The sequence below is a fragment of the Epinephelus moara genome, chromosome 4 (genome assembly GCF_006386435.1).
Source record: "Epinephelus moara isolate mb chromosome 4, YSFRI_EMoa_1.0, whole genome shotgun sequence".
NCBI classification, from domain to species: domain Eukaryota; kingdom Metazoa; phylum Chordata; class Actinopteri; order Perciformes; family Serranidae; genus Epinephelus; species Epinephelus moara.
Genome location: NC_065509.1, coordinates 20,062,127 through 20,078,919, shown reverse-complemented (window position 1 = coordinate 20,078,919; position 16,793 = coordinate 20,062,127). Strand labels below are relative to the sequence as shown.

Here is a 16,793-nt window from a genome sequence, read left to right as displayed (position 1 = left end):
ATTGATAGGTTATTATGCAATGGTTTCATTGGTTCGACCCACTTAAGATCAAATCAGGCTGTACAGTATGTGGCCCATGAACTAAAATGAGTTCGACACCCCTGGTAGATGCATCAGAGGAATACCGAGAGATGGACTAATGAATTGGTAGTTTTGGTCTTTTTATGCCACCAAAATGTTGAACACAGCAGCCTTATTCTTTGAAATGTACAAAAGTCAACCAACCAAACACGTATTATTCATGAATCTATATTTCTCTTTCTGTACCCTTCCTCCATAACACTGGAACACAATACACAGTCAATATTATCCATCTGTTCATAATGCTGCTATTTCCTGGTGTCTATCTGTCTGTCTGAGGGGTCTAGAGGGTTTGCGGCGGTGAAATGGAGACATTGGAGCTAGTATGGCCCCCGGCCCAACGCTCTGTGATTAGCTCATGGTTTTCCTCTCATTGCTTCACTCACTTGGCTCGTGTGACATTGACGTGAGCACGTGCTTGACAGGAAGAAAACTTTCAGCTATCTTGGAGATTTGCGTCAGTCAGGCAACATGCAGCCATTCGGCTGCTGTATCTGATGTCCTAATGCAACCCGCTGTGTGTGTGTCTGCGTGTGTGTGTGTGTGCTGAGAGTGTGGTTTAATTGTGAACTATAGACGTGTGTTGTAGTATTCAAATTAATCATCAATTCCCGCATAGGTTGGTGTATGTGCCAGCATGAGCTCAGATTTTGAGTGTTTCTGTGTGCGCACTGTGCGGTCACACATACGCACACCTGTGTATTTGACAATGTGTCAATGATGTTTCACATTAACGTGAGTCAATCTGGATACTGAGCTCACTGTCATTAATCAGCGGGCAGCAGCAGGGAAGTCTGTTTTTTTTCCTGTAACCTACTTTCAGATAGATGGATGGATGGATGACTGAGTAACTGGAGACAAAGAGAAAGGAAAGAGATGAAGAGGAATGAACAAAGGGATGTAATTGTTTGTTTGATTGTTAATGACTGCAGGACACAAAGTCCAAATTGTTACCTGATCCACATCTAACCCCACTTTTCCTCTTCCTGTCTCTGCTCCTCTTCGTCTCCCCTCATTCCTGGAAGGCTCACAGGCGAGCCATACAGTGACGTGGCCGAGTCGATTTAAAGGTCTGCGGTTCGCCAATTGCAGAGTTGTCTTTTGGGTCTGGATGATGTTTGCCAGGTTGAGTTTATCTCAGGGCTAGCTGTGCCTAATTCACTTCAGATCACAACCCTGACCGGAGTGTGTGCATGTGTGTGTGTGCTGTTCGCTGAAATATAGGCTGTCTGCTTCGTTGCATCATAGTCATGGAAAATAATCAGGAAAGTAACAAAAGTTCCTGCAGGTTTCACACACTCTCCCTCTCACACACACTCTAGTCTGAGCCCTGACATATTGATAAGTGAGCGGCGGCCGGTAACAGAAACCTCCCTGGTTGTTCCATGTGTGTACCAGCTGTGGGAACTGGTGACCACACGTCTCTCTCTCTCACACACACACACATACACACACAGCCTGACCCAAGGAAAAAGGGGTTCCTCTGAGATCACAGCTGGATCTGCCACAGGTCAGACATATTTGAAAGGGGAGGAAAGAAAGACGGCAACCATTTAAAACCCTTTGATTCCCTGCAATGTCCAATCAGTAAATTAACTGCAGAAATAAAAAGCCAGTGCTTCTGTCCAGACTCCACTCGTCTGTTGTCCAGGTTGCATGTCTGTGCGTAATCCCCATTCCTCATTTCTCCCTCTGTTTTACTGCCATCATTCAGCAACCCACACCTCTCAAGTTTGACAGTGTGCTCAGAAGAACAGGGGTAAGAAAATACACAATGCTGAGTGGTGTATGTTAAGCGAGTCCAATGTGGTGTTGATTACCTTGTCAGCAATGAGGTTGCTGAGTTTACACAGCCACTGAAAGACCAGAGAGGGAAAGATAGAGGGAGAGAAGAGAGGGACAGTGGAGGAGAGGAGTGAGGCTGTTAACTGCCTTTCCATACAAGGAGAGGTAGGGGGAGAGAAGAGGAGGAGGGGGAGGAGAAAGCGAGAGGCAGCGAGAGAAAGAGAGGTAATTTGAGGAGATACAATGAGAGAGGGAAGGGAGGAGGAGAGAAAGAAGATAAAGACAGGGGATACAGGGATAAAGGCTGATAAGGCTGCAACAGACAGCACAGAGAAAGAGGAGACGAAGTGAGTGAGATTCTGCTGCAGCTTCTCTTCCCGTCACTGACCTGACTGACCCAACACAGGTAGGACACACACTGAGACTTCATTCATTCTCTGCACGGGAATCTGAGAGCACATATGCAAGTGTGAATGCTCTTTTTTTAGCCACATGGCATCCCATAACTGTTTGTTTCACTGGGGAAGGTGTATTTTTGGGAGTAAATGCACTCAGCGGTCGAAGAAATGTTCACATCCCTTATTTTAGCAAAAGTGGCCACAATGCAAAAGTATTCACAGGTAAATGTAGAAGTGTTTGAATGCATAAATAGTAGCTTGTTATGTAGCCTATATTGTTCTGGCCATAATTCTGAGTGTGTTATGTTATTTAAATGTTAATACTGTGAATTATATTATGGGATGGTTAAGATTGGTGCATTAATGTGTAAGCAGCATTTTAATGTTGCAGCATTTCAAGGTGAGAAATTTAACTTCTTGAATACGTTTGAATGGTTTAATCTATAAGTATGCATCATGTTTCCATCATGTCTTTTTAATGTGTAGAATTATTTATTATTTTTGGAGTATTTTCCTCCAACATGTAGTGGAGCAGAAGTTTAAAATAACTTCAATTGAAAGTACGCAAGTGAAGTAAAAGAAAATTGTACTCAAATAGAGATAAGTGTGTTTTCCACCACTGCATTTATGTCATGTTACTTCTCATGCAAGAATATTGTGCACATGAATCTTTTTTTGTAACAACTGCACCCTTTGAAATTGAAGTTTTTTGCAAATTGCATCCCTGAACACAAACTTTTGCCACTGAATTCACAATTTCTATTGATTTTTGCACGTTTTTGCACATTTGTGTCGACAACTGCTTCATTTTCATCGGTGCAATTTCTGTGCAACATACAGGCTTTGGTTAAATAGTTCAGGCAAAGCTAAATCTGCACACCCTCCTCATTTCTTTCCGTTTGAACTGCTGTCTACACTGTCATGACTTCATCACCTCCTGCACGAGAAAAAGTCAAGTTTCTGACCTCCTGTTGTGATGCATGCTCTGCTGAGTGTGAGTACCTGTCTGTGTTTCTGTGTAAGCATGAAGGTGAACGCGTGTAAAAAGTGTCAGACTGATGCATCTCTTTTCTCAGCTGAATCCTCCCCTCCAAAAAAAAAAGAGAAAAAGACTTTTGAGAAAAATCTTAGAGAAAACAGCTAATTACCTCCCCGCCATCCCCTTGTTAAAAAACGAACATACCTCCCGCTGTGTACACAAATCTGTGCTTGTGCGTGCATACCTGCGTGCCTGTGTATATGAGCTGAGATGAATGTGTGTATTATCACGGCATGAGTCTGCTGTAATTACACAGTGAAGGTGCCCATGGGGCGGCAGCCGCCACATTTGGCCCTGTGCCACATCCCCTGGTTTTATTGTGTCTTGTGCCTGACAAAACAAAATGCTGCGTGTGTCTGCTCATGTGAACTGATGAGAGCAGGTCTGTGTGAGAGTGTACACTGCCTCTGTATGCATCAATAAATACTGTACCGTCTATTATTACTTCTGTATGCATTTTCAGGAGCGGCAGCAGACACCGGCTGGTAGCAAGTCTGTGTGTGTGTTGACTGAAGCTCAGTGTGTGAGTGTGGGAATTCAAAAAATGTCTCTTTAGTGTGTTATAGTGTCAGTGGGACAAGTTCAGAGGGAAGGTCGAAGGCTCTCCTGAACCAAGGTCTCAGTGTAGAGTAGGGTCATCTGATTAATAGCAACAGAGATCACATGACAGCTGTTTAACAGACTGCCCTCACATTATATCACTAACAAATCATTTTGGGAAAAATAGATCATGTTCCGTGTGCACATCAAATCACTTGCTGTGAGTTTCCAGTTTAAAATCCTGATCTCTCCCATCTGGAATGTGTGTGTAAAAGAGGTAAACTTTGCTACAGCCACTAACAGGACTGATATTTCCCAGCAGGGACAGTAGCTGTTGAGATCACACACTTCAGATCTGTGTGATGAACTTCACTAACCTGTGCACACAGCTCAATCACAAGCCTCAAAAAGAGCTTATTGTCAGTCTTAATAAAAGCCTGAAGAAAAGAAAGTTACTTTTTGGAACTAGTTGCACAGTAAAGCATCTCAACCTGGAGCTTTACCTGCCTCCTGCAGAGCAGCGAGGTTGCAGCCAGTGAGATGATCATGACTGAGCAGTGAGATCAAAGCTGGGCTCCGTGTGTTTCCATACTTGAGGTATTTTTATGGCTGGCTGTTAAAACTGTTCAGTGGTTAATGTACATTTAATGGAGACAGGGAATTGATAAAACACTCAGTGACACATAAGGCTGCGGTCAGAAAAGTGTCAGAGTTGGAGTTTGCAGCTATGTTGGCAGAGTAATACTATCTGACCTCTGGAAATAGACTTCAGGGACAATGTACAGCTGGACATGAGTGTTATGTGCTTCGGCAGGGTGTGTGTGCGTGTGTTTTGCATGCACATGTGTGTCTTTGTGCGCTGGTCGACTTGCCCAAATTTAACTGTCTGCATTCTGCAGCTGCCTGGAGGTTTAGTTATAGTATAGTAACCCATAGAAACGCCACACAAAGCCGCAGCCACGGAACATCATTCTCCCTTTCTGTGACACGCAGACACAGAGAAATATATCTGTCGTCGAGTCATAAACGGTCATCTCAAAGTTCAAACATCTGCCAGTGGAATAGGAAGAAGGCGAAACAGCGTCACTTTTGCAGTACAAAGACGTGCAAATAACTCACATATGTTACGTCTTTATTCATGTGAAATCTTTTTAATAGAAACAATAAAACTGTGTGTCGCCCTGGTGCCAAATTACTTTTGGTGGTTTCCATGAATATTTTACAGCTCACACTTTAAATGCAGCCATAAAAGCTCAAACTGGTTTGCATAATTATAACAGCAAGAATATCCTATCTAATTTAGTTTTTTATTTATTTTTGTTTTATCTCATTTTGTTTATATGCATGGCCTAGGTGCAGATTTCAGAGGGGACACATCCCACTCAATTTATTAAGAACATTTGCACCCATCCCCCCTAAAAAATATATGACAGTTGAGAAAGTTAAAGACATTTACACCATAAACTGATGCAGAAAAGGCTAAAATTGGATAATAAAAATCAGTATTAAGCTAAAAAAATCACAAGTCTGGGGTGAATTAAGATGGAGAATTTGTCGCAGTGCATTCACAGATTCTTATTCACAATAGAATAGTTTGTCTGCTTTGGCTGCTGGTCTAATCCTGCCACCGTTAGATAGGATGAGATGGAAGGATGTGTTCAGGGTGCTGCTCATCTCCTGGGGCAGAGTCATGAAGCGAAAGAACCTCAACTCTTCAGCCCTACACAATGAAATGTAAGGCTGAATGTGTTTTGACAAAGTATAGTTCACGTGCCCTCCTCCCCTCTCTGCCTCTCTTAATAGAGCGAGTCTGACTCAGCAGCCGGCGGTCAGAGGATGGTCAGTCGCTGAGGTCAGTACAGAGCAGCAGAGCAGACAGGATTTGCATCTATCCTCAGAGATGTCATCCGTGTTGTTTTATTTTAGGCCAGCTTCTGTGGCAGACATTACCGTGACAGCGATGAATGTTAACCGTTTTGCCTTGTAGCCACAGATTGGCTGTGGACCAACACACACTCGGCACAGCCCAGGGGAATAGGAGGTTTTTTTTAAAAAAAAAAAATCAAAGCCTCCGAGGTCAACGGGTTCAATCAGCTTTGTTCTTAGATAAAATGGATTTGTTGTGATATGAGGGCAGGGATGTGGAATTTCCCCCTTTATACTAATTTTCCAGCATCGTCTGGGTTTGGTTTCCTAAATGTTTGTGTTAAGATCCTTTCATTTGCTCGCTGATGGATAAGGATTACATGCCAGAGTCCCAGACTTCTTCTGCAGCTTTTGATTTTAAAATATCCCTCAAATTTAAAGCTATTGTAAGCAGTAGGCTTCTTTTGGCGTCACTGGACAGAAATTCCATAATAACCTTTCAGCATATTGTAATTTAAGTTGTCTGAGAGAACACCAGACTGCTGCACCTCCTCTTGGCTCTGTTTTCAAGCTTTAGAAAATCTAGCCCGCGACAGGGGACTTTGGTGAATTACGGGTCATTTCAGAGAGAGGACGTTCTGTTTTGCTGTTCTAGATCGCTCAGGCCTCCTGACACTGACCTTGTTGCTCCCTGGGTGAGGACAAAGTGCTACAGGGAGGCGGCATTAAGTGTCTGTGGTCCTCGCCTCTGGAATAGACTGCCAGAAGAGCTGAGGGCATACTTTGTTGTATTGTTAAGCACCTGGTATTGCAGTCTTGCATGAAATACACCATAAAATGTAAATGCGCGTGCACATCCCTTCAGATGGTGAAAGCCTGATTGAGTGGTGGAAAATCTTGTCTTGTCAAAACTGCCTACACTGCGAAGCAACCTCAGAAAGAAAGATAGACTTATCAAAAACAGCATCCAAAAGAGAGTTTGACAATAAACAACATCTGAAGATGTAAATATCGGCGAAGCAGAGATGAAGAGAAAATGTTGCCAATAGTTTAGCCCTCTGCTAACCAAAGCCAAAGGCTCACGGTTGCGGCTAATTCATGTTTATATAGCTAATGTTAGCTCGAGCCTTGAATCACAAGAAAACAAGACAACAATTATCATAGAATTGCTGCTCTATAATGTCATCAGGGTCACAATCATGACTGTGATAAATAACTAGTCCTAATACAGGTATGTAACACGTGCACATGCTCGTCTGGTGGGAGGGGCTTAGGTCAGAGAGCTGCAGGCGGAGGGCTGTATTTTCAAATGATGGTCTTTTTCTCTTTTTTTCTTTGCCTTTTCCAGAAACCTATCCTCCCCAGCTCGAAGAAAACTCTTTCACAACCATTTTTCATCTCTCCATTTCTTTCAGATGATGTCATCAGAGCACCTGACCTGCGGCTGGCTGCAGCAGCTCCTCGTTGTACTTCTGAAGCTTTGCCTCACTTTTGCTGGGCCTCTGCGACCGCTCAATGGGACGGAGTGCACAGCCAAGGGTCCTGCTTCCTACATCCTGGTCTTTACAGGTCACTGGAGCCCACAGGCCTTCCCCAAGCAGTATCCACTGTTCCGGCCCCCTGCGCAGTGGTCCAAACTCATTGGTGAGAAAAGAAAGGCTGCTGGGGACAAAGGAGTTGGTTATTAGAAAATTTCTTATGGAAAGTTTTACCTCTCACACGTCCATTGAATTTTGATTATTATTTCAGACTTGCAACAGCAGTGAGGAGTCAGCCATTATTATTTGACCTCACTTGGTCAGAATTTACCCATGCATAGTTTTTGTGGACGAGGTGAACCAGGGACAGGGATGGGGACCACAGTGAAATGAAGGGACACTTGTGCCTCATTCGCACTGCATGGCTTGACTCACCTTCACTCGACTATACAACAACGATATCACCCAAAAGTGGTAAACTTCAGTTGCATTTTGGCTGATCGTTTACACGACACCTGCGTTTTGGGTGCCTGAAAATGCAACGTTTTAAAAATGGGTTCCAGAGTGGAATTTTTTGGAAACAGCACCGTCTCCATTGTCATGGACACTTGCAATATGCAGTTCCTCTGAAAACGGAGACTTTTTGCACATGCGCATTACGGTTCCAGTCACTAGGCATGCGCGACAAAGTCGACCATCACAACAACAATGGCAGACTCCCGAGGTCTGTTTGTGCTGCTCACCCTATTGAATGTATCAACGCTTCTCCAGCAAAGTGTAGATTTACTGTAGCAACTCAACCTCGTCGTCCGTCCAGACAAACATTCGTGCGGTTGCCATTTTGTTTGTTTATACATCACGGCTCTGTAGAGGGAAGCACATGTGTGCAGGCGTGTGTTGTTTCCTTACAAAGTCACACCGCCAACTACTGGCCTGGCATGTGTACTACAGCATTTTTGGTCATTTTTACGCGGAACTTTTTCAAAACAAAAATGAGAAACGATTCCGTTTTCAGCGGATAGTTTTCGTGTAAACATTGCCTACCTGTTGGCCTACCAAATCCTTTTTTCTCTTTCACTTTTCACTGCGGATAGTACCTCCTCATTGTAGGCGGGATTCTCAGCTGATTGCCATAGTGACGCCGTGTGAAACTGCTGTGACATCATCTTCAACGCAACACTTGTTGAAAGGAACGTTTGCACTTCATCAGGTGTATGCTGAAGTGATTGTAGTGTGCAGTGTTGTTTTGCGGGCTGCCATTGTTTAATATCTGGATTGAGTGAGTAAAAACATTTCAGTTGCTATTGATGTTAGCTTGGCTATGTAAAAAACGCTCAACTCACTTGGAGCCTCGACCACAGTCAGGTGTTATCCACAACTTGAAAAACCAAAAAAAAGTAGATGAGTCAAGTTGAGTAAAGCCGTGCAGTACAATGCGATGGTATAATTGCGGCATTAACTTCAACTAAAGGCAGATTGTTGGCTCTCTGTCATGTGTCAGAGGTTTAGTGCCTCATTGTCAGCGTACACATATGCACACAGACACACACGCGGCTGAGAGATGTTAATGAGCAAAGCAGCAAGAGGCAGAGGGCAATAAGAAAGACAGTCTGAATGCTACCAGATGGGGTTTTTCTCTTCTGTCCAGCCATATCTTTATATTTCTCTGTGTCTTCAACTCAACCCAACACTCCTCCCCACATTTCTGCTGGTTTACCACAGTGTTGGCGGTAAACACTGGAGTAGTGGTTTCGGGGCTGGTGAAGGTGGGTGATGATAGTCAGGGTGTGGTGGGGTCAAACCGCTTACCTCTGAGCCAGGAGGAGGAGAAGAAGAGATTCAGGCCCATCCATTCGGCTTTTATTTCTTATATCCATGGAGTATGGGATGGATGGCAGATGTTTGTACATCTGTGTGCATGTATGTGTGTGTGTGTGTGTTGGACGGCTCCTGTGCATCACTGTCTGTGGCGGCTGTGGCTTTGTCTGGTTTCCAGCTCTCCCACTGGTGCCCTGCTGCCCTGCCAGATGATGATGGCCTACTTACTCCATATAGAGACAGGCATCGGAGATTCTGACACACCCGTAATGACTTTTAATGTTCCTGGGCTCCGGTGGATGGGGGAGCGGGAGGTGGGCAAGGAATGGACTTTGTCACAAGAGAAGAAAAACACAAGGGCCTCAAAGGGCTGACAGTCTAAGGTTGGGGACAAAAAGAACCCTGGAAATGGAGTTTGTCACAGCACAAAGAAAAGCATGACCTGTCGAGGGGTTTGGGGGCCTGCAATGGTTTTGTGTTGCTTTACTGTGGAGACCTGGGGGCGAGGGACCAAGGACACTGCCAGAGGGAAGAGGGAATGGAGTTTGTCATGGCCAAAGAAAAAACACGGGTGAATTAAGAAGGGCGGGAAGTGGGCTTTAACGTCTTGGTGGGGCTTAAACGTGACGTGTTATCGAGTTTCAAGGTCTTGACGCTTGTGGGAAATTTGTCAGGATGGAAATGCAATTAAGTGTGTAAGTAATGGTAGTTTGGGGAGAAACAAGATAGTGTGCGAAGTGTGCTGAGCAGGTTGTGTGTGTGGCTCAGTGCGGTATGTGCGTTAATACACGTGTCAAGAGTGTTTAAGTATAAATGCGTGGTTGTGTATGTGCGCCTGTACGCAACTATGAAAAGTGAGGTAAGGCAGAACCATCAGAGCATTTGTCAGCGTGTTTCTGGCTAACCTTACTCTGCCCTTAAAACCACTGGCCCAGGCCAGTGGCTCTGTGGGTTTCAATATGGAGCTCCAGAACCTGCGGTGCAAACAGCTTAACCTAAATCAGTCTCTTGATTCTCAACAGATTTCATAGATAACCAGAACTAAATATGAGAATGTGAAGCAAATGGTTCTCTTGGCCCAAAGGGTATGAAAATGCATCAACAGGGGTTTTCAAAATTGTTAAAAAAACTCAGAGATCCCGACCTGTCTCCTGGCAGCTCCAGCCTGTGTTGTGGTTTTATCAGTGATAGATGGAGAAAAGCTGTAACCATAACTGTGCGATAATGCCAAAGACATGCATGCGGGCAATTCCATCAGAATTGTCTGTTTAATTGCAGGATGTAGGAGGCAGCCGTAGAAATACATACAGGCTCCATGGTGGAAATGATCTCACCGTCTGGCTGAGGCTCTGTGGTCCTTCATTGACATTGATATGTATTCCAGTGAATAAGCATCTTACTCCTGTCTTCTCCTCTTTCTTGTGTTTCTTTTCTCCCTTTAGCGGTCAGCCATAATCGCCATTTTCGGCTGTGGGAGGAGGGTGCTACAGCCAGTGCAGGGGTGCAGAACTTCGCTGAAGTCGGGGTGACGGTGGAGCTGATGAAGGTGGCCAAGGAAGCCAGGAAGAGGCGTGCGGTCGGCGCCATGCACAGAACGGCCGGCATCCCTAACGGCATCGGGCACAGCTCCACGGAGTTGCTCATGCAGCCCCGGAACTCACTGGTAGGCACAAATAAAACTTAAGTAGAGGCAATACTCATTCATAAGAGCACTCACATGCTCAGACACAGTAAGTCACACAAGCCGTCTGTTTGACTAAATCTATTCAGTCATCTGGTGACCAGGGCCTCCCCATAACGTCGTTCATCCGCTCTGACCAAACAGTTCACCACTTCTTTCCACTATCCAATCAGACTATGTTTAGCTCAAGTGCTGAAGCTCTGCAGCCACAAACGCCCACATCCATCCTGCGCGGTCTGCACTCTGTCTGCTGCCTGTCCCACTGAACTCTATGAGGTCAGGATGAGGGGCCGGGGTGAAGTTTAGTAAAAGAAATAGGTTGACAATTTGGGAAACATGTTCATTAGCCGTCTTACCAAGAGTTGGATGAGAAGATTGATACCACTGTCATGTCTGTATGGTAAATATAAAGCTACAGCCAGCAGCTGGTTAGCTTAGCTTAGCATAAAAACTGGAAACAGGGAACACAGCTAGCTTGGCTCTTTACGACAGTAACATAATCTATCTACCAGGACTCCCTAAGTAACATGTTTAATGCGGAAAATAATGAAGTAAAAATGACATTATGCTGTGTTACAGGAGGTTATGCGGTGAACTATTTTTTTGGCTAGGAGCAATCACTTTTTCGGAAACAGCAACTGAGTAGCACGCTAAAATGCACGCTAATCTCTCATGACTGAAGGTTGCGAATATTGAGGTTCAGATATAGTTTATTAACTCTGTAAAAAAAAAAAGAACCATTTTTTTTGTATTTTTGTAATATTTTTATCTGTAACTTAACAGTTATCAAACGAGGCAGTTGAGGAGGGGTAACATTACCCTACCACAACCAAAGACCAATGCTATGAACGAAACTGTGATGCATACAGCCATATCTCACTGGAACAGTTTGCTGTGCTTTATATCTCAAGATACTACAACCTAAAGTTTGAAAAAGCAGCTAAAGAGATTCCCAAGAACATTGCTTCCATTACTTTTTAATTGCCGTCATCTGGAGATCATGCACTGCAAAAAGAAATCAGGTGGCTTAACTTAAATATTTAAGTTTAATTGCTGTCTTAAATATTCAAGTCGAATCAACTTGCATTTATGAGCTGTTTGAACTTACTCTTTTGAGTTAAGTTTAGCTTTGGACTGATTGCAGTAAGTTGACTTGATTATGTTGTACTTCTTGTTTCAACCAGAGATATTGGATAAAGCGAGATACCCCAATTTCATTCCCATTTACACAGACATCCACAGATCCTCTGTTTAACACGGTGGTGGTGGTGGTGGGGGGGGGGTTGAGGGAGAACAGGCTCTGATTGGAGGGAGAGCTAACCACGCCCACTTAGGAGACAGGAAGAGTAACCGTTTTCTTAACATTGGATAAGCCTACGGTGGGGTATCTCCTTTATCCAATATCTCTGTTTCAACCTAACAATGCAAGTTCAAAATATGGATAACCTACATGCATTCTGTTTACTTCTTCCAATAAGTGATGTCACCTTAATTTTATTAGTTTAATGACAATACTTTTTGAGTTAAGATAACCTACAAGGATGCATTGTTTCAACTTACAAATTTGAGTTATAACAAAAGAGGCAAAAATCTCCCTTCTAATTTTTAATGATTTAAATATATCTGGGAAATGAGTTTGTCATCTTGAGCTAGCAAGATAATTATGTGGTTACCATGAGAAAATTACCTTTGTTATCTCGTGATAACAAGATAGTCAACTCATTATCCTGAGAAAACACAGTTTGATTTATGCGTTATCTCAAGAAAATGAGCTTTGTTCTCGAGATAACAAGATAATTACAGAGATCAGGGGTGCCATAACAGCATACATGCCAAAATGTCGCCTAGAGCTCCACATTTTTAATGATAATACAGGCAGATATGTGGCTGTGATGAGCATCATGATGTGATAGAGATTGTTCAGGTTCCAAACTAAAGTTTAACAATAATTTCCATTCCAGACAATAATAACTTCCCTCTGAGGAAACGTCTCCACATGATTCCCAAACTGTTGGTGTGTAATCATAATGAAAGTCCTATGAATAAGGGAGTTGAAAGTAGTGAATGAAATGGTCACAGCCTTTAATGCATTCATCTATAATAATGTGTTCTTTCTGATCCCACCCCGTGCCCAAGTGCGTGCATCAAATTAGCCTGGCCTACTGTGCCTGGCACACATCTGAAGCTCTTGGCAGGGCGCACCTGATCTGATCTGGCGGCCCTTGAGCACACAGAGCCTATGGGATCAGTAATATCAATAATGGGTACTCCTTGCTCTGACGTTTGCATGGCACCCTGATCACTGATGAACATTATATGTAGCCTAATATGAGTTCCTTTTTGTAATTATCTCGTTATCTCGAGATAACCTTTTTTTGTTTTCCTGTATTAATGGGGTTGATTATTTTGTTTTCTCGAGATAACAAAATAATTTGAGGCTCGGCTGTTCTCGGCTTCCGCAGTTAAGGGAGACGTCCTGTGATGGATCTTTAGAGTTTATTACGATCTGAATAAGACCAGTGTGTGGAACCTGTGTCCGGCGGGACGGTAAGACTCTGAGTGAAGGACTCAAGAGCAAATAGTGGGCGCGCATTGGGTGTATTATTAAGGGAGACGTCCTATACACTCATTAAAAAACAGACCCGACCAACCAAATTCAAGATGGTTCAGAGCCAGGGACAAGAGATCCTAGCTGAAATCTCTGACAGAGACGGTTTTTGAAATTAAACTTAAATGTTGTCTAAGAGCACTTTTTGGTGGCAGGGAGTCGCAGGAGTGATATAGGCCATCACGGTCATCACAGCCTGGTCCCTTGGCTTAGGCAGCTATACAAATGTTCTATAGTTTGTCAGCGATAATGACTGTGTATGCAGTGCTCTTAGATGCAATGTGTTGAGCCTGTTTTTATTTTATGTTACTGTATTTTATTATCACTATCATTCTCAGTTTCTATTTCCCTTTTTAATTGATTGTATTTATTGTTTTAAATTGTGTCTTGTTGCTTTCAATGTCTCTGTAAAGCACTTTGAATTATCTTGTGTTGAATTGTGCTATACAAATAAACTTGCCTTGCCTTGCCTTGCCTTAAACACAGTGGTAATGTTGTAGCTTCATTGTTTACTGTATGAAGTGTAAGTGAATACATCGTTGGCCAGGCAACAACTAATGGGGATCCCAATAAACAAACAAACAAACATTGTCTGGTGAAACACAATGAGGGCATTTTGCTGGACTACAGGTTCAAAGCAAAGGTCATGGTTAGACTTGCTAAATTTGGTCCTAGGGTTTAAACAAAAGCAAAAAAGTTGAGGTAGGAATGATGTATGTCGCTGTGGAAGAATGTGTCGCACTACTCACGGAGTTAAAACTAGAAGTCCTTTTATGTTTAAAGCATGCGTCAAATCAAGTCGTGTAGCTGATGAACGAGGGGGAAAGAGGTGAAGAGGAAGGGCGGACGTTCACTGGAGTTTTTAGAAATAGGTGTGTGCCTGCCTGAAAGTCTGGTGACCTACATTTGTTTATTGGTTATTCCACTGCCTGAACCCTGGGGCCCTTAAAAATCATAAACAACCCTGTCGGAGGGCATCTTTGGTAAGTACTTGTCATGGACTGCAGCTTAACAGCTTGTCATCTAGGTGTATGATGTCTGCGGCTGCTTTTAAATGGGTCCGTCTGTTTTTAGATCAACGGACGGCAAAAATAAGCAGGGTATGACTGTTGTGTGTTTGTTTTGAACGTGACAGTGATAAATTGAATGACGTGAATCTGTTGACAGCTTCATCTGCTATCCTGCTTTTTGGTGTGCTGTTTCTCTCTCTCTCTCTCTCTCTCTCTCTCTCTCTCTCTCTCGCACACTCATATGTATAAATCCCATCCTTTTCCTCTTCCCCACAAACCAAAACATTCATACGCAATGCTCCAAAAATCCCAAACACATATGATTCCTATCTCCATATTCATGAGCCTTCTGCTATTGCTGTTAAATGTGTAATTCAAAGCAGACAGATAATGGCAAATAATTACCATTCAGAGTCCAACTGGCATTATTCTGTAAGTATTTTGTGTCAGTGGCACCACAGAAACTGGGACAACAACAACTGAGCATTAAGGTGCTTGCGCCACTCGACTTAGTTGAATGTTTTCTAGGTCGACTCGTTCTCTCCGGGGCTCTGCAGAAGATTTGCTGTGATGGAGAAAAAGTGAGAGGGATCATGGGAGCTTTGAGTAACTGTCTGTGCTGTAGAGATTCTTCCTGGCCTGTATATTGCAAACCACCATGGACTGATCAAGCCAGTGACAAGGGATACCCCTGGGTCCTTGCTGAGTGGCCCAATGGATATAGCAGGATGGGACTTCTTGGAAAAACCGCTGTTTGAGAGGAGCCTGAAAAGTTAGCAGAGGAGGGAAGGTAGGAAGGAAGGAAGGAAAGAAGGAGGGGACCGCTGGAGGATTCTGAAAAGCAACAGAGCTGCCTCTGATTTGGTTTCTCTGCGTCTTGCTGTGCGTCACGGGCAAGAAATAGACCCCATGTGTCATGCTGACACTACCTGCATCCTGTCCCGAGTGGTCTAGTGAACCGTTTTGATGTCTGTTCCAGCGCTCTTCTATCCAGCACTCTGTTTGACTCGAAGCCACCCCTTCCTGGTCATCCATAGCTCTTCAAGCCCACCCATCCTACCCCAAACCTTTAGCAAGCTCGGCCCAGGTCCTCAAATATCAGGCCGCAAGTGAGGAGGCGCTTTCAAATTCACTGCTTTCTGGGCGTCTGCCACCTCAGCGTGTGCTGACCCCCAGGCCACTTCCTGTATGAGGTCACCAGCTCTCAGGAAACATCCATCACACAGGAGACACACTCTAACCCTGCACAGGAAACTGAGTGGGTGCATGCATGTGCACACAGTTACAGAGACATCAACAGTGTGTGTGTGTCTGTGTGTGTGAGTTTCTTTCCTTTCCTTGGACATAACTTAATCTCCATACAACATGCACCCGCAGACAGGAGGCAGCATAACACAATATGACTGTTTTGATCATCAAATTATTTTAGGACCAGTTGATCGTTGTTTTTATATTATTCTGATTTTTTTCTACTTTTCTACTCATCCAGAGATCTGCAGTTAAACTTTTGACCAGAGCCAGAAAAAATAATCACAGCTGTGCTCAGATTGTTACTCTAGCTCTTTGGGTCCAGCGGGATTGATTGTAACTTTTGTCTTCTTGTGAATGAAGTGTTTCATTGCATTTCCTTCCTTTGAGTTTCATTTACAGTTACGAATTGTCAAAGTGAAGTAAGACAAGAAAGCTGAATCAACTCAGCACAACAACAACAGTTATTTTTGAGAAAGATCAAAACATATGTCTCAGACCTGAGTGCTCTTTCAGTATATGAAGAAAGAGAAATAAAGTCTACAGCCATGCTAACGGCTCTGTAAGGCTTTACTGTGGCACATCAGTGTTAGCTAAAGGCTAACATCAGTATGTGCTAACATGCTCGCAATTGCAATGCTAACATGCTGATGTTTAGCAGGTATAACGTTTACCATGGCCACAAGCTTAGTTTAGCAATTTAGCATTCAGACAGCACAAATTACAGCCAAGGCTGATGGGTAGCCTACGTGGGGTACGTCAGTTTTGAAAGTATTTTTAATCTATTCATCCAGTAATTGCTCAGATATTTCTTACTTCTTCTTTCTGGCCCAAAGAGGTGGACAGACAGGCATTTCCATTTCCATTCCCAGCAGGGCTGTAGTGCTCAAATCCGGTCTCAGTCTCAAGAACCTTTTTCGACATTCTGCACCTGTCTTGGTCTCTTGCCTAGCTGGCCTAGGGATTTTCTTGGTCTTGGGCTCGGGCTGGCTATCGAGAACTGGTCAAGTTGTTCCTGGCTGCTGATTTGCGATCAGTTATCCAGAAGTTTGCCGGATTCTACTAACGTGCGTGAAAAAAACAGAGAACGTCTCTCTCTGCCTCTTCTCTGGCATTGTACCAGTTTTGCAAGGAACGTTGACTCTGAGCTCAGCACTTGCGGAGCGTATCTATGTTTCCAGGGTTCTATGTTACCCGGGTTCTATGTTCCCCACTTAACCCTGCAAAAAAGGTTCTATGTT

The 16,793-nt window shown here is 43.6% G+C and overlaps 1 protein-coding gene across 1 annotated transcript in view; it reads left to right on the top strand.

Annotated features, from left to right (window-relative positions):
* Positions 1-2,103: 2,103 nt before the first annotated feature.
* spon2a (spondin 2a, extracellular matrix protein) overlaps positions 2,104-16,793 on the top strand; it is an 18,948-nt gene continuing 4,258 nt past the window's right edge. Inside the window, exons 1-3 of the mRNA XM_050042242.1 lie at positions 2,104-2,272; positions 7,125-7,353; positions 10,448-10,668. Coding sequence (XP_049898199.1) covers positions 7,125-7,353; positions 10,448-10,668 — 450 coding nt within the window. The 5' untranslated portion in view covers positions 2,104-2,272. The remainder of the gene's footprint in view (positions 2,273-7,124; positions 7,354-10,447; positions 10,669-16,793) is intronic.